The 25,077-nt window shown below is 41.3% G+C and overlaps 1 protein-coding gene across 3 annotated transcripts in view; it reads left to right on the forward strand.

The window, feature by feature from the left end:
• The window catches only part of LOC120756363 (BEN domain-containing protein 5-like), an 887,649-nt gene that overhangs the window by 459,054 nt on the left and 403,518 nt on the right, over positions 1-25,077 (forward strand). For 2 of the 3 annotated variants that reach the window (XM_040072626.2, XM_040072624.2), the window contains exon 6: positions 9,612-9,651. In XM_040072626.2, the coding sequence (XP_039928560.1) occupies positions 9,612-9,651 (40 nt within the window). The remainder of the gene's footprint in view (positions 1-9,611; positions 9,652-25,077) is intronic. The other variant, XM_040072625.2, reaches the window with a different exon arrangement.

Raw genomic sequence — 25,077 nt, forward strand, 5'->3', positions numbered from 1 at the left:
CTCTCTTCCACCAGCTCCTCATGCTCAGAGTAGTCCCCAGTTTGCCAACCACCAGATTTTTCACAAGTGTGTGCTCGGGGATTTTTAACCACCATTAGATATACATCAGGTAGCAGGTCCCCAGAGAATTGCTTATGGAACAACTGTAGAAGAGAGATAATTTGAACCAGTTAGCAGTGAGGGTAATGAAATGAAGGTTTCAGACCTCTTATCTCTGTTCAGCTGACAGGACAAACATTGTCTCCTATTTTATTAGTCAGAATAACCTGACATGGACTGAGGAGAGGTGCAAACTTGTAATATCTGGATGGCCTCATTTTCTTACACAGGTCTCCATTCCAGGCTGCTCTCAGGCAACCTAACTCAGCTCAGTGATTTGATGAACCAAACTTTTATTTTCTCCTTCGATATAACATATTATTTACAACATATATAACTCTCTTCGGCTGCTATGAATAAAAATCCTCCTGGAATGGTTTTCACAGATTAAAGCACCTGGGTGAAGGATTTGGGTTTAAAATACCAAATTTAATAACTAAGATAAAACTGTCCCAATTGAGATGTATAGAGTGAAAAGCTGCCTTGGCTCCAGTAGCCTCCATTTGACTATTTTATGTACAATTCTAGAGGCACCACCCATCGATTAAACAGGAATTACACTAGATAGTGTACAAAGGCAGAGTGACCCTGGGAGTGGCTGTAGGGAGTCCCAGAGCTGCCCTGGTAGTCCCTAGGAATTTTGATAGCAGTTCCAGCCTGAATGTACCTTTTTTTCACAAGCTGAGTGGCTTGAGATGCTCAGCTGCAGGAATTAGTAATAATTTTAGCACATTTTGTAGGAAAGTACAATGACATTACTTCAGAAACAAATGAGGAAGTGATGGGTCTGTTTGGAAAGTCAGATTGTTCCTTTCACCTTCAGAAGAGCCCACGTTCATTTGTGCCATTTGACTTCTCCAGACAGTGCTGTCGTGGGCTGTAATTAAATAGGCAGGTTTTGGGAGAACAAAGATTGGGATGCTCTGAATCATTTGTTGAAGTGAATATGACAAGCAGTGGTCTGGTTTGGAAAAAAAAAAAAAAAAAAATTTGAGCATTAGACAAACAAACTCACTGCCGTGGATTGTGAAAGGAAACAGACTCAAACTGAAATTAGATGAAAAGCTTGAAATTAGATGAGACTAAAATAGTTGGACATATAAATTTATATATTTTTCCATACATAATAGATACTAATTTGACATTTTACTGCAATTTTTATCATACTGCCTTGACTTATATACAGTGATTAAGAGACATTACACAATATGTGGGGTTGGGGAGGGATTTTCAACAGTCCTCCTAGTTTAGATGTGAAAACATGGAGTTATTCCCCCTTCCCTCCTGCCTGTCCCTGTTGCAGAAGTCTTTGGCTGTTGTGGTGCCGTGACAGCCAGGGCAGAGCTTGGAGGGTTGGAGTCAGTCACTCTTTCAGTGAGAAATCCTGATGTTTCAGAAATTTTCACATCTTCAGAATCCTGGGTGGTTTTTTGTTTTTGTTTTTTTTTTTTTTTTTGGTTTTTTTTTTCCCCTCATCTTCTCCTAGAATTCCTTTTTTTTCCAAACCAGTGATGCCTTTGAACCCAAGTCAGTCTTCTCCCCGCCAGTGTTCAGGCTATTCTGGCATGTTGGCAGTTTATTAAAATTAGTATTAGTTCACAGGGAAAGAATGGAAAACTGCTACTAAACTGCTACTAGTTAGTAGCTAAGCTGCTTAGGTCAGACATGAATTTTGCAACTTAAATCTCAATTTGAATAAATATTTATTTAGGTATAGGCAGCAAAAGAATGTTTGGGAGAAACGATCTGTGGGTTCAGTGCTCAGTTTCAAGGTCCCGATGGGCCAGAGCACGGAGCTGAACGCCTGAATTTGTGTCTTCCTCATGAGGTAATCACAGGCTCCTGCAATTGCATGTTTAGTTTAAAAACTGCCTGGGTCGGGGGTTAATCTGTCCTGTCTGTAACCTAAACCAGCCCACAGACAATGGCTGGTCAGTCAATATCCCATACTGGTATAGGCAGATACGCTTTGTTTCTAATTAAACATTCATTGAACACTGTTGCTTCTCTTTCCCCCCCTTCCCCCAACAAATGTTGAACTTTCAAAGTTCATAATTCCTTTCACAAATGCTGCCCTTTTCCTTGGTAAAGCTTAATGTAAGACAGGAATCACAGCTAAAGAATGGCAAGGCAGTGCCTAAAGGGATGTAGTGGATTTTGGTTGTTAATGGCACTGTGTGGGGTCTGTACAGTTTTTCTTGCCCTTGTTTACTCGATTTTTCAAAATAAAAAAATCTTAAATAGAAGAGTTTATTAACTCCTGCTGCTTACTATGTACTTTAAAACATAATCCGTTGTTTGTGGCATTACAATAATCTCTATAGGCATTAAGTAATTGATGTCACAAGCACAGGATTATAACCACAGCTCTGCAATTTACATAGTAATACAAGAAACTGTGAAAAACCTGCATGGCAGTGTTTCACCAAAACAAACCCCTTAGAGTGCTGAGTTAAATTGTGGAATGAGTAGATCCTGAACCCTTGCTATGTAAGTACATTTAAAACATGCACAAGCCACCGTTTGGTTTTTTTTAGTGCCGTTAAAAAAAGGCTTGATCCCAATCTGGATGTGGGGCCAGACCATGGAGAAATACACCTCTTCTCTTCCTTCATTTCTTGCAGGCCCAGAGCTTTTGGAAAAGAGCAGAACAAAGGTATTGGCTACATCATCCATTCTTTTCCCTCAGTCAAGAGGCTTTCTGTTGTCATAACTTTTATTGGCGAAGTTAGGGACCAGTCCATTCCGAGGCAGTTCCTTCCTCCTGCCTTTCCAGAGAGGAGATGGCCTTAACAACTTTTTGTTGTGATTGTTAATATTATGGTGAACAGAGCAGTGCCTTTTTTTGGATTCCTAGTGGTTCACTATGAATCTGGTGACTGCTTTATGAGTGCTGCATATGTAAGTAAGGCAACCTATAGAGGAAGAACCTGTAGATGTCAGGAATATGTGGAAGAGACCATGAGTTTGTGGGGCCCATAAAGCTGAGAGTGCCCATTGTCAGTGATCTCACTGTGCAGCCGCTGAGGGAGCTCAGCCTTCCATGGCTTGGGCAATGATCTACAGCTTTTGGTAGGAGCCTGATCACCAAGGGGCTGCAGCCCTCTGCTACTGCCTTGGGATATACTGACTGTGTGCTAAAAAAAATGGCTTTTCCACCTTTTCTTAGCCTTTTTGTTGTATTAATGCTCATTCTATACAGCTCTGGAGCACAACAGGACTGTAAGGATATGATGTGTGGATCTTCTTTTCTTGAGACAAATAGTTCAAGGGGGAAGAAGGAGAAGTCTCAGCTACTTGTTTGGCAGAGCTTTGGGAAAGTAGGAAGGGACCATGCATCACTGGTTTTGAGAAAGAAATAGGCAAGTGTCAGATGTTAAGTAGGAGAGTATGTGCACTGGAAGAATGAGTAAAGTAGCTTAAAGGTTTTACATTGTCTTTCATTATTTGGACTTGGTTTTGATTCTAAACCAGAATCGAGTTACCACATATTGCAGCGATCAAATATCTGCAGAGGTCACTGTCAAAATGGTTTAAAATGCTCATAATAGTTCTTAGCATGAGTGATAACATATCCCAAACCACTTTATAAATGTTCTTCCACACCTATATTATCAATAATTGATTCCACAGGGTAGGCTACAGCAGAGGCAATTTGCTAAAATCCCAGTCAAGTGTCAACAAGCTGACTGGTTCATTTTATCATTATACCAGGAAACGTCAGCAGCTAATCATAAAGGAAGCACAAAATGTGAGATCTTGTTTCATTATGTGAACAAAAGCCTGTGATTTCAGCATGGAAAGAAAAGATTATTGCTCAGCATCATGTGGAAAAAAAGGAAAAGACAGTTTTAAGTCATCAAATTATCCATTTTTACAGGATTTGAATTAGCAGTTTTTTTGTTTCATTACTTAAATCAAGAGTTTCTCTTTGCAGGTAACTCTTGCACTCTGAAGGGAAGGAGGCACAAGTAGTGAAACTTACATTTGAGGACCCAGGCACTAGGCAAATATGAATGCTCACTTTTTTCCCAACACCTTCCTTCATCAAAACCTTCCTTAGAAAATTTATCCAGACATTTATCAGCCCTCAATATTTTCCAACCTGTCCAACAACAGGTGGCCACAAGGAAGGATGGGATGCAGCCTTTAACCTTCCCATCCTGCGCATTTTCCCTCCAGTGCAAACCATGGGCAGTCACATCGTGCCACCCAGCTGTGCCAAGCTGCACACCTGGGATCTCTTTGATCCTTTTCTGAACTCCTGGGTTCTTTCATGCCATATTGTGAAAGGACAGGTTTCCAAAGCATTGCCGTTACAGAGTGTGGCAATCGTAAAGGCTACAAAAACATAAAATGCACCCTTCAGCACATCCTCAGCTTTATTTGTGATAAGATACACTGGTTTCAATTACTCTTGTGTCAACACAGTTTACAGAAAAGAAACACTAGTTTTGAAGTCGAAAAGAAAAGGCGCCACTAGTGACAACTTGTGGCAAAGTTTCCTGGGAAAAAAAAAATAACATTGTGCACTTCATTTCAATCTTAAACCCCCTGCACAGTAAATTGAAGGTGGTGAGGGACAGACACATGTTCAAAACACACATTAGGGTGGAGAAATCAATAGCAGGGACCAGGCTGGGTAAAATACATTTTGGAAGACAAAGTCCTTGTGAGGTCCCAGGGAGTCAATTCCAGCTTCCTGTGAGGGGGCTGTGGCAGGAGCTGTTAGTGAGTGGGCAGCCTGGTGTTGGGTTCACAGCTGCAGCAAAAACTGCCCACAGAGTGAAGGCAGTGAAAGGCACAAACCCAACAGGAGCTTTCTAGAGCTGAAGCTGATCTCAGCTCTGGGCTGAGGAGTTCCATATGGAGACAGAGCAAGGTGGGAATAGATGGTCTCGCTGTTTATGAAAACCTCTGCTTGGGTGTGGATGGCTGGGAAGCTGAAGGGGCTTCCAGCATCATGTGTGGAATAGATCCCTGAGTAGCTGCTGCCGGTTCCATCCCCACTTACCTGCACTGCTGGCTGTTGGGCCCTTGGAGATGATGTGCTGGGACAGAAGGCAGGGATAAGGATATTTTTTGGATCATGGCTGGAGGAGGAGTAGGAAGATGACTTTATAATTGCTTTTTTATCACTCTTTCTGACTATATTGACTTAATACTTGACACAGCTTTGGCTGGCAAGTAAGGCCCAGATACATTCAGAATTAGATATGACGAGGCTCATTCTTACATGAGACGAAAATCATCGGTTGCTACAGAAACAGCTCCATATCAGTCTCGTGGGGCATCTTTGCATCTGGCTTTTTTTCCCTTCTCTTTTGCTAATCTGTAGATAAGAGTCAAAGCAAGTGCAGCACATCCCACATCTATATAAAAGGTTGGAGGAACTCTGCAGAGAGCAAAGTGTGAAAGAACATCTCATAGATAAGCTAAACTTAAATGAATGAGTTAATTTACACTTCTCCCTGCAATTTTTTTCCCCTAGTTTTGCAACTCTTGCTAAGTTAATTGAGGTGAAAATTAAATGACACCAGTCAGCAAATATTTTAAAGACCTCAAAAACCAAGGAAGAGAAAGGAGGTACTTAGAAGAGGAGCTACTAAGAAACAGGAAAAAATCTGAGGGGTGAGTTAGAATCCGTGTCGAGAAAATTGCAGACTCACTTTCAGGCAAGTTGTTTGACTTGATAAATTCAGGAATTAGTTAAAAGTAAGTGTATATTATGGGTGAACAGGGACACATTCTGTACACTGCAGACCAGCTCACCAGCGACGTTCTTCAACTGGTTTCCTAAAATGTAATGAATTCTTGATGCTTAGTAGATTAATATTTATTGAGTGAATCAATGCTTAATTTATTAAAAAATTGCCTTCCTTGTATTTTAATATGATTTATTACTCATCAGTGCTTATTGCATTAATTAAAGATTGTGTTAATTTTGTGGAAGCGAACACGATCTGCTGCGGGTTTGCTCTGAGCCCCAGTGCACTGTAGGGCCTGTGCCTCTGGGTAGTGCCAGCGATGGAAACTGCTCCAGGTGGGAAGCAGGATGGATCATCAGTGGCCTCGTCCTACCCTTGGGATCTCAAATAGCCAGCAGAGTGGAAAAGAGGATGCTGCCCCTTATGGGCAGGACAGGATCACAGCAGCAGCGATGCTGCGATGCTGCAGGGAATACTTCTGTTTGCCTTATAAATTTTGGCTGACGCTCTGGGGATCATTTTTGTGTCTTTCATGGAATGTCCCTTTGTCAACGTGGGTGAAGAAATGCAGCCTTAGAGACATGGGAAGCTGTCACCACTTTCCCGACCAGAGACGACACTCACTGCATTTCAGGGCTCACACTGTGAGAAATCCTTGGGACAATGGGTTGCCTGAAGATTGGGATGGTCCCAAACATCTCAGCAGGGGCAGGTGTTTGAGGAGTGGAAAATTCCTAAAGGCAGAACAAAAGCAGCCAGACATCTTGTGAGCTGAGTCTTTCAAGAAATCTGTCAGAACAGGGAGAGGGTGATCATGCTGGAGGGGGGCCACAGCTGCAATTTGCATCTTTCAGCACTGAAGAAAGAAGCAAATACATAAAGCCCCACAGCCATGATTCTTCTGATGAAATTATTTTATTAATGGGTGTGACATTTGTAATGTCTCTCTCTTTAAATTCAAATACTGCTGTTTTTATAGCTACTCATAAGTGAGTCTGTCTGGTTGTTTTTTTTTTTTTTTTTTTTTTTTTTTTTTTAAAATCCATCTAGTTACTAGGCTGCTTGCATCCAGCTGAGCCCTGGAAACGGCAGAGCTAGCCCTGAGATCTGAGGGCAGGCAGGAATTTCCGGAAAGTGATTGTGTCCATAATTAGGGCATTTCTGCATGTTTAAATGCACGTTTCTGGAATGCATTTTGCTGTTTGCTTCTCTCCAGAGCTGGGGTGAGTGTACACAAACTTCCCTTGACGAGCAAAATCAGAGAAACCTCTTCAAGGTCCAGTGAAGGTCAGAGCTGAGAATTTTTTTCCTCCCTCTGTCACCAGGCAGGCAGGAACCACCGAGCTCCAGCCTGGAGCACTTGGGTGGAGCCAGTGCCAAGAACCTGGTGGCATTTCAAATCCCTTGCAGCAGTTAGGTGTTAGATGCAAAAGATCAGGGCTGCTCCACTTAAAGTCAGAGAAATAACTTCAGCTTAAAGTTCAACATATACACAAAGATTTCCTAGATCTGGAGTTAATTTGTTTTTTCCAAGGTCAGCTCGAAGGCAGTATTCAAACAGGAAAGAAAGTTACAAACTGAACATTTGACTTGTAATAATTTCATTTTATTTCCCATTTGTTTGACCTGTCCTATATGCTTTTGTTTTCCTGATGTATCAAGCTAAGCTATTTTGGTTTTTTATTTAACATTTATTTTTACCCCATTTAACAGACTCAAGTCAGTACTGGGGGCCAGTTGGGCTGCATGCCTTTCTCTCTGTTCCTTATCTTTACATTTTCAAACTTCCTTTGATACAGGATATTTATATTCCACCTTTTTTCCTAGTTAGAGGCTTTCACAGAGTATAGGTTTTGGATATATATTTTCTGCTCTAGCTGTTTGTTAGATGCACAGCATTTGGAGTTCCAGTTGTGCTGAGAAATGTAAGCAAAGCTTTTGGCCCAGTGGGGGCTAGGCTCTGGCATTTCACAGTTTTGTACATACGAATGAGGATTAAGGTGCAGGTTCTATATAAAATTTAGCTCGTTAGGAGATGTTTTGTCTCACGGCTCCCATGGGGAAGGTGCGTCCTGTGCTCACACACAGGATTTCTTACTCTGCTATGCTTTTTCCAGGAAAGGAGGGGGGTGAGCGGGTGACACAAGGCAGCAGCAGGGTATTCTGCTCCCTTTTACCCTGGCACACCTGGAAAGAGGTTTGGCAAACACTGGCCCCAGTATTTTAAACTAAAGCAAATGTGCTCAAGCAAACTGCTAAGGTCACGCTCAGGATCACTTAGCAGAGTTAAGAGAACAAGGAGTACCTCTGGAAAAAAGATAGGAATTTTCTCTGAAATACATTTTGCGCTGTGCCAGAGGTAAGGAACTGAAGGCCAGGAAGATTTCAGAAAATGTGTTTTTCCCAGCCTGACACCCCACTTGGCTTCCCAGCAAGCTGAATTTGCTGTTGTGCCCAACACAGCTCGAGCGTATTCAGTGGATGACCAACTGTGTCCATGCACTTCAGAGAGTGAAACTTTACCACAGAGAAATGATGGGTTTGGAAAGGAGTTTCATCAGTCATGATTTCCAAGGAAGAGCGCTCAGGGTAGGGAATACCAAGTCAATGTTTCCTCCTCAAGGACTTCCAGCTGTCACATAGGGAATACAGTGAGTGCAGTGATGAGAATTAGATTGGAAGATCAATAGGGCTGACAATAAATGAAAGTAACACAGACATTATTGAGCAAATTAGGAGAGAGAAATTAAACTGGACAGTATAATCTTCAATACCTGCTAGACACACTGATGTTGGGCAAAGTTAGGAAGAAGACAGTAAGTTGGAAAAGGCTATGATAAAGGGGCAGTAGCAGTCTGTCCATGAGATGGAGAAAGCCCTGCCTGTGGTAGAAAGCTCTCAGCCCACAGAAAAGTGTAAAAAGATCATAGTGGTCCAGGAGCATCTGGATTTAAGTGGCAAGCTACAGAGAGGCAGTGGTAGAGAGATCACCTAAGACTGGGAACATGGAGTTGGCAGCAGCACTGGCTACATGTTATGGGAAAAGGGAACCTCGGGTGAACCCCACCATCACACAGGCTTTGGTGGGATAGCTTGCTCCAGGCCAAAAGTTTTCCTAACTTCTAGTACGGGTTTGTTTACCCTGTGAAGGTTTGCAGCCATTCCAGAAACCAGTCCTCTGTGTAAATTTGATCATTTGCCATAACAGCTCCCTGTATTTTGCTATCTGTACATGTATCCAGTGATGACCAAATCTGGCAAGCTTTTGGTGCGGGGGATATCCGGTGGCAACGAGATCCATGGGCTGACTGCGCTCAGCATGAAAAGAAGCTTTCCTTTTATCAGTCTTGAGTTTGTCTAGATCCTCTTACTTGTCTTTGAAAGGTTCACCCCAAGGCGGTATAATTGTGTTTGATCACGTACAGGCATTGAGTCGGTGATTGATATGAATAAAGAACTTAGAGCTGCTTGTCCTGGTTCCATGTCTTCTTCCCTGTGGAATCAGAAATCACTTTTATAAATATATCGGTCCATCTGTGCTTCCAGCTATCCATTTCAAGTGTATGTTCCAAAAGAGAAATAGTAACACTTCATGAGTGCAAATAAAAACACATTAAAAGGACTGAGGAAGGGGTTTTTTCTCCCTCATAAAGTACACGTGGATCCCTTCCAAAAGAGTTACCACGAGCTATGTAACTTGTAATTAATCCCGCTGTAAATGTCAGAACACTTACTTTGCAGGTCTAAGCTGACCCACTAAAATTAGTCCCCTTTTAACAATTCCTTTTATAATTTGTTTTTCAGCAGAAACGGCGGCTTGACCTCCTGACGATAACCAGCCCCGGTAAGTGAGCTCTGCCGCGCCGCTCTCTCCTCTTTTCTTAAAGAGATGGTTGTCTGAATGTGTTTTTTTTCCCCCGTCTCTGACATGCAAAATGAAAAACACTGTTCCCCAGAAAATCTTTCACCTAATAACAAGTGACAGCTATATTGTGCTTGGCAAAGCCCCGGGCAGTTATCCGTTCACAGAGATGCCTCTTCAGACCTTTACTCTATGAATTGGAGTGCTGATATTTCTTTAAGCCTCCTGGGGTTACAGTTAGTGGTATATCTGCAGGGCAGATGCCCTCAAATTCAAAGAGTGTGTTCAAGTATCACAGAAATGCAAGCTTGGCTTTCCTTGGTGGCAAAAGGGAGCAGTCTGGGGAGTTGGGAGATGGTGACGCTCCGCGTGTGTGGAAGGAGACACAAGGTCCAGGCTCAGGGCTGAGAGTACCAAAGTGGGTTAGAAAATATCGAGGTAGAATTAAAATGTCTTAAATTATCTGCTTCGTGATGGCTTTTGTCATTTGCCTGTTGAGGAGATAAACCAATATTTGTTCCTATTGGGAAAGTGTGGGGCTCTGGCAAGAGTGAGTTTTGTAGGTCTCAGCACCGTGGTAGAAATGCAGGTTTGGTCCAGTTGTGTCCCTCTGTGATCTCAGCCCTTAAGGCTGAGTGGCTTTTAATTCATTCCTGTTTGCCTGGCCCACTTTCTTTCCATCAGCTGCTACAGAAGTTTGCTGCCCACCAGCTTCAGATGAAGTCCCACTCAAATAGTGCCACATTTCGGTTAACTTTGTTCATTTTTCAGATGTGCGCACGAATTAAGCTTTCAGGTGGGCTTTAACTGGGACTAATGAATTCTGGCCTCAACTGGTATTAATGTGTTAGCAGAGTGAACAGGTGTTATGGGAAGTGAACAAAATGGGACACACATTTGCTTGGATAACAATTTTGCATCAATAATTGTTCTGACACTCTAAATGTAGATATAATCTGTGACATGGTTTCTCCTTCACTAACCTTGTTAAAATAATAAGAATTAAAATAAGGAGGAGGAACACTTTGTTGGGACAGATGTTTGAGGCTATTGGCAATTGCATCACATTTTTGCATGTTCACTTTTCACGCAGTTTGCAATTATGTTAATGTATGCTCAGGGCACTTGCTGATAAAAGCAACAATACAGTGTGATACAGCCATTGTCACTATTCTAACTGTAACTTCAAGGACAAACATGGCACATTTTTCATTTTTTCATATCTTCAGCATTCTCTGTTTCTAGAGGAAAAAGAAAAAAAAGGATCTCTGAAGGTCTTAATCATGGCACAACTCAGATCTTGGATAAGGGCACCAAAGTCCACAGGCACTTTTTGAATAAGAGAAAAAGAGGGTTGGGGACCAGAATGATTTAATATGAGACTTTTTTGTAAAACAAACTTATGATACCTTTCTCATAATTTCTGATACAGTATTCACTGTAAAAGGGTTGATTGGGTTGAGTTTGTGCATAGATGTGATCAGTAAGTAGGTGTAGCTTCAGATTTCTGTTTAATAAAGCATTCTAAATGAACACAGAAATTAGTTAGAAGGATTTTCAATAACGGTGTAGGTAGGCATACTGCACTAAAAGTGTGTGTGGGGGGGGGTTGTGGAAACTGTCTGTAACATGTACCTTTTCTGAAATACATGTTTTACCCTTTGCTGTTTAACCAGAAATCTACCATAACTGGATACACGGGGGGAAAAATAATGCTTGTTCATGATTACATAATAATGTGCCTGTAGTTTTGCCTTCAGTAGAGGCATTTTCAAAAGAAGCTTGGTGCTGGATCAGGCCAAACTTACCAAAGAGCCTAAAGCTGCGATTTTTCAAAGGGGTTGAAATTCCTCAATTCCTACTAGGATTGGAAAATGTCAGCCTGTGGATTAAAGGGTCTAGTTTCAGCCCTACAAATACAAAAATAAAATAAAATAAATCATAGCCTTGGGGCTTTTATCTGTCTTTGGAGACTGCTACTTTAAAATATTTAATTCTTTGAGTCCTAGCTCTAAGATCTGACATTGACAGTCTGCTTTTACAAAGTCGTGATATCGGTTATGATGGCTGAGATCAGCCATAATCACTGTCAACCCTTAATTTACTGATTCAAATGAGGGGCTGAGCTGTTTAGTTGCACCTGCCAATCCACTGGGACTTGTTTCTGTTCTCCACCTTGCCGCAGGCAGGCAGCCTTTGCTTTTGGCAGAGGTCACACAGCTTTAGTTAGAGTTGTGAAAGTCCTCTGTGTCCCACAAGGGGTGTCGGCCACCAAAACCCTATTGCTTAATTGTAAGAATAGACAAAGGGCTTCAAAAGAAAAGGTGACCTCTGAGATTTGCACCTCTGTCACAATGAATATCATCTCTCCTTCTTGTGTGTCTGTGTGAAGCTCTTGAACCAGTTTTTCTACCTTTAGTCGAGAATCGATGGTGATCCCTTGCAGATAGTACAACAGCTGTTCTCCGTGTTCTACTAAAACAATTTCCAAAATCTGATCAGCCAATTAATGAGATTAATTGCAAGGTAAAATCATGCCATTAATATAAGTTAAGTGTTGTTGAGACTCAGGTGCCAAAACATTTAAAGAGAGTTTATGGAATCACGGAAACCTTAACGTCGTCTCCTGGCAGTCACACTGCTGCCCTTGGCCATGGCTGTTGCATGCTGTTCCTCAGGAATCAATGCAGGGTCAGAATTTGTGCCAGTTTGTTGTTCCCTGAACCTCACCCCTGCCCATGCTGTGCTGAATCCAGACCGAGAGGAACCCAGCGCTGCCTCTTGCCCTGCTCCGCGTGGCTTCCAACACTCCAGTAATGTGTGCTTGGCTTCCTGAAACCTGGCTGAACAGGTTCTGGCCTTAAAAGCACATCTGTATGTTAAACTGGATGTGTATAGACCATTAATCTATACCCTGGACTGAGGGAAGTCTGGGCAAAAGTGAAAATATTTAAAGAAACAGGAAGAAATAGAGATGGCTGGAGCTGCAGCTCCAACTGCACAGTTTGTATGCAACATGCAGGGCTCACCTCTTCCAGCACTCTAATGAAGCAGGTATGGAAAGCTTCACACAGTGCCCCAAACTGGAGGAAGTCTTTGCTTTGCTGTGGATCTCCAGAAACAGCCAGACACAAATGATGCATAAGCTGGGAGCAAGCCAGACTCCCTCGTGCTCAAATATATTCCTTTGAAGTAACTGAGACCCCTGTAAAATGTGGAGGGGAGCTCACCGCTCTGCCTTGCTGCTGAGTAGCTGGAGGAATGTTAAGTTAAATTTATCAATGCTCTCGCCACACTCCTTTCTTCTTGCCCCTTGACATGTGAGGTACAATTAAGAGTGCAGCTGCACAGTTCAGGGTGCCCGAGTCAGAGCTGATGTGCGCAGTGGGGTGGGGGAAGGATGTTAAAAATTCATTAGGAGCTGGCAGGGACATGCTGGCAGGGAGTGGGACATAATGAGATTTAAGTTTTGGTAATTTAAATTTTCTTTAAACCCAGATTTACCTATGAATTGGATCCAAAACATTTCCTTAATGCTCTTCTAGTTGTCTTTGAGGTTTAGGACCAAAGCTTGAGGTAGTTTAATTTGGCCTTGTTGCACAAAGGAGAGGAGGATTTGCCCTTCATTTCTCTGTGATCATGTTCTAGTAGCACTTTGAATACGCACATGCAATCACATCACATTTTGTGGTAACCACTCAATAGCTGCAAATAAGATACCCCTGTTTCCATAGCTTTTCCATGGAGACACAGCTTTTTGCATCTCCTGTGTTTATGATAATAATACAGCTTTCCAATTTCTCTTCTCAGTAAGGTAAGTTCCTCTCCCACTGAAGTATTTTTTAATTATTGATACCATAAATGGAAGTGTGTTGGAAACTATTGGCTTTGAAAATAGCTAACATGTGATATTATCCAAGAACCATCAGGAAAATTCTTTTGAAATTCTCTTTGATTCAGCCATCCTCAGGGCTTTATCCTTCTCTACCAGTCTCTCTACTGCCAATTTAAAATAACATTCTCTTGAAATCAGAGCAATGTCAGGAGAAATTCATCAGCACCGTAGGTGCATGTTTCCCAGATGTATATAAACCTACTACATTTGGCAGCAGTAAATTGATTGCATTTAAAAAACCTGGGGTAGTTGAATATTCCATAGTGTCCAGCTTGGCTACAGCACAGAATATAAAGTAATTTTTTTAAGTTTCTTTCAGCTCCGTTTTAGATGAAAAAAATAGGAAGTGCTGAGTCCATAATTCCTGGCTTTTGATTTACTTAGATTTTCCTAATGTGTAAACCACATCAGGGCTTTACAGGCAAGGACAAGAGTAAAATAATCCTAATCTCCACCAAGATTTGGTCAGAAATGTTAATGGTCTGTACATGCTTCCTCCTAATATTCAAGCTCTTACACTTTTAAACAGGGAAAAAAAGCTTGATTTTAAAAGTATTTATCAGTCTGATCTATGTGGTGAAATATTCTCCCCCCTTTAATATCATCAGTGCTGCATGCTCTAAAAATGTCTCTATTTCATTAATTTGTGATATACTGCTACCCTGAATTCTTTTAAGGTGGCTTTAGCTTCTGCCATACATATTTTACTGCTTTGAATTATAGATATAGGACTGTTGCCTAGTTAATTTCCTCTGGTTAGGAAAATATATTTCTGCTCTCCTGGCATTGCATAAAGTGATATGTGGGATTTGCTATATTTTTTAGCTGATTAAGTTTTGCATTTCTACATATTACTGCTTATGAGACCTCAAGTAAAAGTATGTAAAGGAAGGAGAAGTTTTATAGTATATTTCAAAGTTTCATTTAACTATAAATTCCACCACTAAGCCCTGCTACAAGACTTTTCCATTACCTTCCTGGATAGTCTGGCTATCAACTTCTTTCTAATTGAAGCATGAAAATAATATGAACTCAAAGTCATGAAGCTATAAGACAGGTATTAGTAAAAATGATACCAACTAATAAAATGTGACAGAAAGTTGTTTGCTGCTAAAACTCGGGGACTTTTTTTTTTTTTTTTTTTTTTTTTTTTTGGCAAGTTCTTATTAATTAATGGCACATTGATTTTGGTCTAAGTATGTGTCAAAGGATGACACTGAAGATTTTAAACAGCCTAAGATAACTACTGCTCACGTTTGTTAGTGAAGCTGCACTCGCTCTTTTACTTGCAAAGCTGGTGGAGAAATTACTTAGAATTCTAGTAATAATTGAGTCTTTTAATGCTCAGTGAATTATTTCCCATACCACTGGGTATTAATCCACCCATTTGCCCACAATAATATGAGATAACCAGGGGAGTCAGAATCTCACTGCTCAGCAAGGCAATAGACCCCAAATGGTTTGTCTGAACCCACAGTACAAGAATTTCCCTACCATAAAAATGAAATATAAATGCTAAAATCTCGGCTCAAAGTGAAATTCCCGTGTTGTCTGCCATAGCTGAACCATAAAGCTACAGGAAGAAGTTTGTTCCAGACTTGATGAAACTTTAGCAAGATGATTGTACTAACAGAGAGCAGAAGGAAGACGTGGCCTCTTTTTCCTTTTTTCATGCCATTAGGTTGGCTTCAGCTGTCCTGAGGCTAATTAGGAAATTTTACTACGTCCAATTTCTCATCTTCACAGCATCTGAAGAGCTGTAAGAGTTTCCATTTGCTGTGATAAGGAGGAATAATATTGTTGCTTGTAATTATTCATTCAGATCCGTACCTTCCTAATTCTCTGTTATACATCTGCATTTGGCAGAATGATAAGTGCAGAGATGCCTCCTGCTCCACTCTTTTCCCTTCCCTCATACCATGTCGCAAGAGGGTAAGTCCTCCCTGATCCTTCTGCCTGTCCCCTGACCTGTCTCCACCTGTGTCCCCAGTCGCCCACATCCATCTCAAATATCCCAGTTTTGAGTTCTACTGAAATGATACTTTTTTGATTCAGTAACGAAACCAGAACTTTATACCCATTTGGTTGTAGAATGTTTACTTTTAGAAAGGCTGTTTCATCCCCGCCTTTGCATTTAAAAAAGTGACCTTTTTTTTGGATACATGTAGAGGGACTGATATTTGCAAAGTCGAAATAAGACTGCAGAGAAGATATTCTAAAGGCTAATCCATTACTTTTGAAGAAAAATATCAAGCTTTACCACAATCCCTTATTATTATTCTGGGTCACCATGGTGTTTCCATGCACCTTGGCATGTCCCTTTAATTGGATCCTTGCATGGGAAGGTCCGGCACAGTTGCATTGAAAGCTGACATTTCTAACTAACTGACCTTTTCAGGCCCGGTGACACTCCTATAATGATTATCCTGCAGCATTGTTTGGACACAATACCACATACTTCACAGCACATAAAGAATATGTTCTTTGAGAACTATTCAAAATGCCCAATCTCAAGTTAGCAAAATGAGAAAATTGGGTGCAAACATTCATCAGAGTGTTATTGTGCAGGTATCGATTTGAATGCCCTTTCATTTCTCTGGGAAAAAGTGTTGTATTATGGAGCTCTAAATTAACTTCTGTTCTGTTTTTTTCCCCCAGTAAGTATAAAAAGGTCAAATTCATTCATAAGGCTGAATAGATTTGCAGGATATAAGCAATAAGATAGCAATCAACCTTCAAATAACCTTTAAAGAGACAGTATCTTTTCTTATGAACAGTAATTGATCTGCTCATTAAGTCACTGGGTACTCTTTGGGGCTCACCTGGGCAAAAATGTGTAAGACCTGTGACGAAATGATGTCAGCTACAGCAAAGCAGGAACAAACCCTCACGTGGAAATCTGAATATTTTACAGGTTTTGAGGGGTGTAAAGTTGATGAGAGGATTGATATTGCAACGTGATTTCCTTGACTTTACTGTTATAAGGGTGAGTGGAAATGGCGTAGAAAAGACCTCGAAGTGTGAATTTGGTACTTGTGAGGATGACAATCATAGCATGTTCATACCTGAAGCCTGGTTACATTTTCAGCTTTCTTTCGGATTTCGCAGCTGATGTGAGAGGGTGACACTGCCTCTGCTCAGCCCATGTACAGGGGGAGCACATATAGGGGACCCCCGCTACACATGGGATACGGCCGGGCGTTGGTTTTTTGTTAAATCCAGTCAGATTGTCAAATAATGTCTTTCTGTGCTCCATGAGGGCTTTGGGGATGCGTGTAGGGGTTAATCACCTCTGCCTGCACTGACATAAAACCCACGTGCAGCCTGTTGCAGCACTGACTCCCTGGGTGCTGCCTCCAGTCCCGGGCTGTGGCTCTGCAGCTCCTCTTGTGCAGGCAGGAGCTGCTGAAGGACTGCTGGAATTTTCTTCAAGGGAACAGCATCTAGCCAGGGACTCGCTCAGAGTGCTGGGATTGCCAGTTTAAGATAGCAATCAGAAGATTAGTGTTCTGACCATGTCCATATTTCATTTCTGCATGTAAATCCACGTTATGTTTTTAGTATTATTTTTATGAATCGTGCAGAGGCTGAGGACTATCTGTGCATAATTGATTACAGCGAGTTGTCTTGGTTCTTATCTTTGATCAGAATTTTCAGAAGCAGCAAGTATCCCAGGTGACAAGGCTTGTTATGCTGTAAATGTTTGCACACAATACTTTTCTGTTTTACTTCACATCTCACTCATTCAGAGGGACTGAAAATGAGCAAGTCTGTGCACAAGTGTATTGTGCTTCTCTTTTTGTGTATGCTCAGGGAAAACTTAAAATAGAACCTTTTCTTCTCATAAACCCCTTATTTCTTCCGTATCAGATTTTTTAGAAACAATGGAAAGCGTTCTACTTTTTAAATGAAATTTTAATTTTCAAGGTCACCTGTCACTCTTTGCTTAGGCGCATTTCTTCTTGCTGAGTGACCTGAACAAGACTAACTGGAAATCAGTGTATTAAATATCTAGAAGGCAGCAGGGGATTATATTGACACTACAAAATAGAACCCAGTGCAGAAATGCATGAGCCAGCAGAGCCCTGAACAGCAGAGCTGTGCTCCAGCCTCACCAGTGTGGGGACAGATGCCTCCAAGCCCCCTTACTCGGGTGCTGTGCCAGAGCCAGATAAGCCCCAAGCCTTTTTTTCACTGGCTTGAGGGTGCTGTCATTCCAGTGCAGCTGAATTGCACCTAGGCCTGAATCTTAGCTTGTGTCTTTTTGGTTTTTTTTAACCTAGCGAGGCACATGCAGCAACTGTGCTCCATTTCTATTTTAGCAGCACCTATGTGCCCCAGTCCACAGGGGTGTCATCCTGCTGGATGCAGTGACACCAAGCTGCTCCTGAATAGTTGGCAACTTAAGTAGGCAAAATTCGGTGGTTGTGGATGGGAAGCATGGGAAGAGAATGTCAAAAATAAAAGGTTATTTTCATAGAATGGTGTCTCTTTGCTCCCCCTTTCCTCCGATCTCTGATGTAGCAGAAAATGGCAATACCAGTGGTGATTATACAGTAACAAGGAGTGGGACTGAGAAAGAGGGGAGCTGGAACTGCACAAAGGGCTTTTCCTAAGCTCATTTGTTTCTAAGGATTGCCAGTGGGCTCTTTTTTTTTTTTTTTTTTTTTTTTTTTTTTTTTTTTTTTTTTTTTGTATGCAGAACATTTCTGTTAAAGCAGTCAGCCAAGGTCACAGGGAAACCTACAAGAAAGGATAACCCAGAGCCCTTATTATTATTTTGAGCTTGTAACAAAGGAATTTTTAGTAGAGATTTGAATGGGGAAGGTGTGCTGGCTCTGTGAATTCAGGCTGTAAGTGCAGCATAAACCATGGGGGAAAAGAGACTTGTTCATCACACAGCTCAGTGCAGCTTTGGAGGGAGTCATTTGAGCTGCTGCTAAATGAGATAACGTGAGCACTGTTAGGCAGTAGTAGCACTGCAGTGTCCTTAAGAAGCGGGTTAAAGGAAGGTGAAATACTGTTTTAACACCACAGGTCTGCTCCTGACGTTGCACAGGACCGTGCACTGGGCTGCGAAGATGCTGTGAGTGCCAGGGCAGAGAGTGCTGCCAGAGGAGCCAGGCAGAGAGGAAGGGGCACAGGGCAGAGAGGGTAAAGGGAGAGGCAACACAGTCACAATTCTGGGCCCATATGAATCAAAATGAAATAACTGTTTTCAAAAGATCTAGGAGATGGCAGGAGATTGTGTTATTCTTGATGCTTTATTATATTACCTGCCCTGTTGCACAGCTGCATCCCTTGTCCTTATCCTCTGGGGACTACTGGAGGGAGGAAAGGATTAGCTGTAGAGATCCTGGTTTTCGTGCCCATCCTCCAGGAAGCCTCACAGCGATGCAAAACTCTGCTGTGCTGCTACCTATCCCCTTTGCTGACGCCACCTCCCTTCCTGTGAGGGTGTAGGGCCCGTGGCTGGAGGCTAAAGGAACCCTCAGTCAGATCTGCTGCACGTTTGTTTTGGGATCTGATCCAGAGCACTTAAATTGCAGCTGACTTGGACCAAACCCCTAATTCTTGTCAAAGGCTGGACAAACCCGACAGCGAGAGCAACTTCACGCCGATCCTGAGCAGAACACCCATAACTCCAGGGGACGGGCTCAGGTTTTGTTATCCAAGCACTCAAAAATCTTTCTATATATGGAAAACTTTCCTAAATGGCCTCGTTTGGGCTCTGGGCTGGACCAGCAGCAGCAGCCCAACCAAGCAAGGCAATTCCCACCTCTGGGGGACCCCTCTGCCGGGGCGCTGGTATTCAAGCAGGCTGCATGGCCTCTTATGGCATCCCAAAAAACCGCTTCCTCTGGAAGCAGGAGCCATGGAGTTCTCAGCCAGCGTCAGCAGAGCTGCCAGGCTGCAGTGGTGCTGCTCATAAATACAACCCGTGGAGATGTCAGGCTGCCCTGGGAGTGAGCTCTCCCGGCAGCCCGGGCGGCTCGGCCGCGGCGCTCAGGAATTAACTGCGGCGGTATTACTCTCTTAAGGCTTCGTGTTATGGTTCTGTTTTCTTCACCTCCAACCCCACAATGGATTATGGCCATACTTTCTCTTATAACTAAATGCTCTTCTGTCCTTTGACAAAACAGATTTGTGTCTTTTCATAGCTTTCTGTAGAGGGCTAATAATACATGGGAAAGCTTTACTGCCCACAGGAGAGTTTGCCTGGCCGTAATAATAAGAAATGCTGTTGAAAAGTCATGATCAATGTTAATTCAGTTATTTTTCATTTTCTCTTTTTTTTTTTTTCCATAATGAAATCTTCTACTTTATGCATTTTATCCAGTGCTACCCTATGAATTGCTGGTTGGAGAGAGGGGTCATCGGTTATAAAAATGAGTTCTTGCTGTTTGTCCTCATATGAAAATAACAGCAATATTTTGAAATGATGAATTTAAGGGAGAGAGAAAAAAGGTGGAATCTTGGATTTACAAAAGATGTAAATATTGTTTTCCAGGTTTTATGGTTCCCAGATGCCTCCTCTAATTGCATAGCTAACCCTGAGTTTATTAAGTTATTTTCCAGAGTCAAACTCATTTGTAAACATGTCAGAATAAAAACTAAATTTAAAAAACAAAACCTTTGGATTAGAATTCTGGAGTGATAAACAAACTAATTTAGAATGTATTTGCATGTAATTTACATGTGCCAAAATAGGATTGCATGTGGTTTGTAAATACAGGTCTTGAATCTATTTAACTTTACAGAATAGCACAGAAGAAATTAATTGTAGCTCAAAAAAAAAAAAAAAAAAAAAAAAAGGTTAAAATAATAAAAAGATGGCTTAAAATGGCCCATGTTTGAATGTGATTCAATGTGCAGAAACTGGTGAGGAGAGATAAGCACGCAGGGAAAACTGTAAATTCTAGCAGCAACATCTGTAGTAGTTAGAATACTGTGTTTTATAGCAATACCTTACTTCCCCCCACGGACATTACCATGGCACACAGCATATTTATTATTCACTTTCTGCAAGAGATGTTTGCCTAGCACAGCCTTAAAAATAAAGTCTGTTTCCTTTCTTTTAATGCTCACTTACTCAAAGATGATGTGAGCTTCCACCTGAAGCCTCTCAGCCAGTTTGACCTGTAGGCTTTGGCTCAAGATAACAATTTGTAATTATCTGGGTTATTGCAGTGCTACCAAAGGATCCATCAGCAGGTAAATCCTCTGCTGGATGCAGTCCCCAATCTGGAAAAGACCTGAATTCTTCATGTTTTTCCCACCTGAAATACATCATAGAAAGGCTTGCACTGGAAGGGATGGTAAAAATCATCATGTTCCACCCCCTGGCACGTGCAGGGAGGACACCTCTCCCCTGCATCAGGTTCCCCAGGGCCTGAGGATGTCAAAAGGCAGAGTGGAGCACATGGTACCACCCCATCTCTGCCTGCTGTTTCCTAAATACACAGGCTGGAGGGAAATACCAGATCTGAGGCAGAGGGAGTGCCAGCAGCCTTGAGACTTAGCAGGTCTTGCTTTAGTTCCTTGGCCTCTGCTCCCGCTGTCAGTGCTGAAATGTATTTGTGTTCTGGGCCTTGGGATTAAAGCAGCTGCGTTTTGAGGGAAGAGGAAACGGTCTCTGGATAGAAAGGGATTGAGTAAATGCAAATGTAAGCACTGAGTTTAATAGTACTGGATTGCATTGCTGGAGTTACGGGGGAAAGAATAATTTATTCACTATAAAAAATACATGTAATGCATGTTTTCAGGCTTGTCTTCTAATGCCATTGAACATCCCTTCCTGTATTCACAGCACAGCAGCCTGGAGCTTAAAAGTGGCAGCAAAGTGGTCCTGCAATCTCTGCTGTAAGAGGGTCTTGGAAAGCTGGTCAGTGTTCAATCTCACTTTTTTTCCAGACTTTGCTGAGAATAAATAGAAATGTAAGGATTTCTCCTCTGAATCCTGGGATATTTTTCTTAACTGGATTAGTTTCATATATTTTATTTTATTTTTACACGAAGAGGAGGGAAAAAGAGTGGGGAAAAGCATACTTTATGGGATAGGAGGCAGTGCTTTGTGGTGTATTTGTTATTCAGCATTTTGTTTGAGCACCATGGAAGAATATTGTCAAGGAGGACGTCAGGAACCTTTCCATACATTTTTCAGGTCATAATACTTCTATTTCAATGTGAGATAAATGTTGCTAAATATTTTCTTGTATTTCTTATCATTTCATCTCTGGAAGAAATTAATTGTAGCTTGAAGAAAAGGGGCTTATTTCCCACTTGGCTGTGAGCCATTTTGTATATCTGCTTTAAATGTTAATTATTAATTAGGATATAATCTATTTAAATCTATTTAGCTGTCTGTTTCTTCCAAAGAAGGCAGCTGGATGAAACAAGAAACATGCATCATTATAGAGATGATAAATTAGGCTTATATCCCAGGAGCAGACAGTTCCTCAACACCCAGGCTGAGATATAGCAGGGAGTGGAGGAGCCTCCCAGCCTTGTCCACTTGGTGCTGGATACAGAGTGAGGATACCAAGATGGACTTTATAAATAAATTATTGTAGTAAGGGAACATCATTCCTGTAACATTCATTCTAAGGGAGTTATTGTTGCTGGGGAATGGATTTAGTGGGAGGTTGAGTGTTTTTAAGTTGTATTGGAAAGTGGGAAGCTGGAAAAACAATAGCAGGTGATAAAAGAAGAAAAAAAATATTCCAATAAGTTATGGTAAAAATAACTCTTTTCTATCCCAGGTGAGGCAGATCCCTTCTATGAGCATCAGTGAAGCTGCAGCACTTGTATGTCGTACAAAGTCTAAATGAATTTGCTGTTTTGGGAGAGTGAAGTTGGGATATGGATCTTTATGGACATGAATGGCATCTTGGCAGAAAATGTCACGGCTGCCTTAATATCCGAGTCCTGAAGATGAAATGTGAGGCTGGCAATTAGCACCAATGACCAGCTGTGAAAACAGCAGTTTCTCTCATTTATTTGAATTCTATTTTTGTTCAAATATTTACATATTTTATCTCCTATTTTTTGCAAACTTTATATCAACAGCAAAGGAGACAGTTTGGATTAAATTTAGTATATTTGTGTATTTAGGTCTTTCTTTATTTGCCAAGTTAAATGCAAAATAGAGCCCTTGTTTATGTGAACAGAGCATATATGGACTTACCTATAGGAACAGTTGAAAACCTGGGCATTAGATTGCACAGCTCATCAGTGTAGCTTCAAAACTTTCTCAGCAAACAGCTGAGGGACTTGGGAAATCTGCAGCATGTTCCTGGAACTTAAAACCATTGTGTCACCTGAGACAGCTCCATGGGTCACAGATCAGTGGCTGGGAAAGCCAGAACATTTTCTCCCGTGTTTTATTTGTATTCATTGTTCAAAGATGATCAGTTCCAGAAAGAAACACCCTGTCCATGCTGGTATTACCTGCAGAAAATTGCCCCACTGGAGCACAGACTCACGGCTCAGCTCAGATGCACGTGCAGATGCTGTGGAGTTACAAATATGTCTGTGGTACCGAAAATAATATGGCTTTTATGGTTTATTTTATTTTATTTTTTTAATTTTATTTTATTTTATTTTATTGTAACTGAGACTGTTGTGTGCTCTCGTGACACAGAGAAGGCAGACACAACTGAACTTTTGTTCTGTCCAGGACTTGGGCAGGCAGCTCAGGCAGATGGTCCATTTAGGATCCAGAGCCAGAATACTGGCATATTCATGATTTCCCTCAAATGTGGCTGGCAAGAGAAACATTCAGCAGCGATGGACTTACCTTGGACAAAGAAATCCAGAAAGGCACTCCATGCACACAGGATTGCATTTCATGAAACAGAAGCTGAAAGCTCCTTAAGACAAAATGGATGCTGTGCCCCAAATTTCTGTGCAGTTTTCTTGACCTGGGGAGTTTCTACCCCTCAGGAGTTACATCCCAGAGCCTCTGCAAACATCTGCTCAGAGCACAGAAGCAGTCAAAAATGCAGAGTGTTTGATATCAGCAAAACTAAAGAATGAATTAGATATAACAATGCACGGCTCACAAAATAGGTATCAGAGCCAGCAGAGGTACTCTGAAAGACAATGGGGATGATCAGTAAAATGACTTCATCTGGGAAGAAATCAAGTAGAACTGTGATTTTTTTTTCCCTGTAAGATCTGCCACTGTGGAATGGAGCTTGAACTGAGTTTCTAAAGTTTATGGTTTTTTTTTTTCCATGCTTTTTTTCCCCCATGCTTTTATTTACCATTAAATATGCTGCATCCACTGCTGCATAACTGTTTTGAGCCACATGATGGTGGATAAATACAGTAATAAATACGAGTTACTACTGGCCCAAGGATCATAACAAATTTATATTCATTAAGGGAGAATAGAAAGCTGTACTATGGTGTGTTTGAGAAAGACTAAATTCCCACAGCTGTAGAAATTTCTTAGGAAATATTTGAACAGAAAATACTTTTCTGTTCTTTTTCCGTGTGGGTTTTGTTGTTGTGTTGGGGTGGTTTTTTTGGTAAGAAAATGTATTAATTGTGTATCTCCAAAGCCACATCCCTTGACATGAAAGAAAACAAATTTAGCTAAAAAATCCGTTATGGTTCAGTGATACAATGAAGAAAGCATTTAAAATTAATAGCAAGTGTTTAGCCTTAATAGGAAAAGGGGACATAAATAGCTTTCAAGTATAAATAGGAGAAGGGGAAGAAAAGAAAGAAAGAAAAAAGAAAATAAAAGACATGAAGGAAAAACCCATGTGGGCAAAACTTTAAGTTCTAGTTTAGTGTATTTTCTGGGATCTCCTTAATTCTAAATAAACTAAAACTCAGGCTTTAGTTCAAAGTGATGATGTTCAAAAGGCTGATGTGCCTGCTAAGAGTTTCTTTTAGTTTCTGTCACCTTGGAGTAAAATACTTTCAAGTCCAGTAATAACAGAGAGGGATTTTGTTGGGGATAAACACTCTTAAATCAGTACAGGAGTTCCAGAGGAGCTGGGATCACCTCAGACCCAAAGCTCTGCTGAATGAACGTGTCTTGGAAATGGGGTTTGCCATTTTATTGTGCAAACACTCAGAAAGGCAGCTCATGTGACTCAGGTTAGCACAGACTGGTATTCTCACAACAACCCCCAGGAAACTAATTAAAGGGCTGATGAAGGTTTAGTTAGCAAAAGTGAATTACTAATGAAAGGCAGTCAGTGTTTTGGGAGAAAAAGGATTTGTCAAACAATTCTTTTTGGCCTTTGACTATATCACGTGTATGGTTGATGAAGTTGCATAAACTTTTTAAGGTATTCTATTTAGTGCCTTAAAACTTTTTAATAGTATAGAATGCATTAAATAGGTTAAATTTCAGTCAGCTGGCACATCTCACACATCACTCATCATGGGAGAGCCTCACTTGAATGGGGCTCTCATTAATGGGTCCCTTTCACAGCAGTGGGCCCAATGCAACCTCTAATGAAGACTTGTCAGTGATTAAAATATCAGAGTTG

The sequence above is a fragment of the Hirundo rustica genome, chromosome 9, assembly GCF_015227805.2.
Source record: "Hirundo rustica isolate bHirRus1 chromosome 9, bHirRus1.pri.v3, whole genome shotgun sequence".
Lineage (NCBI taxonomy): Eukaryota > Metazoa > Chordata > Aves > Passeriformes > Hirundinidae > Hirundo > Hirundo rustica.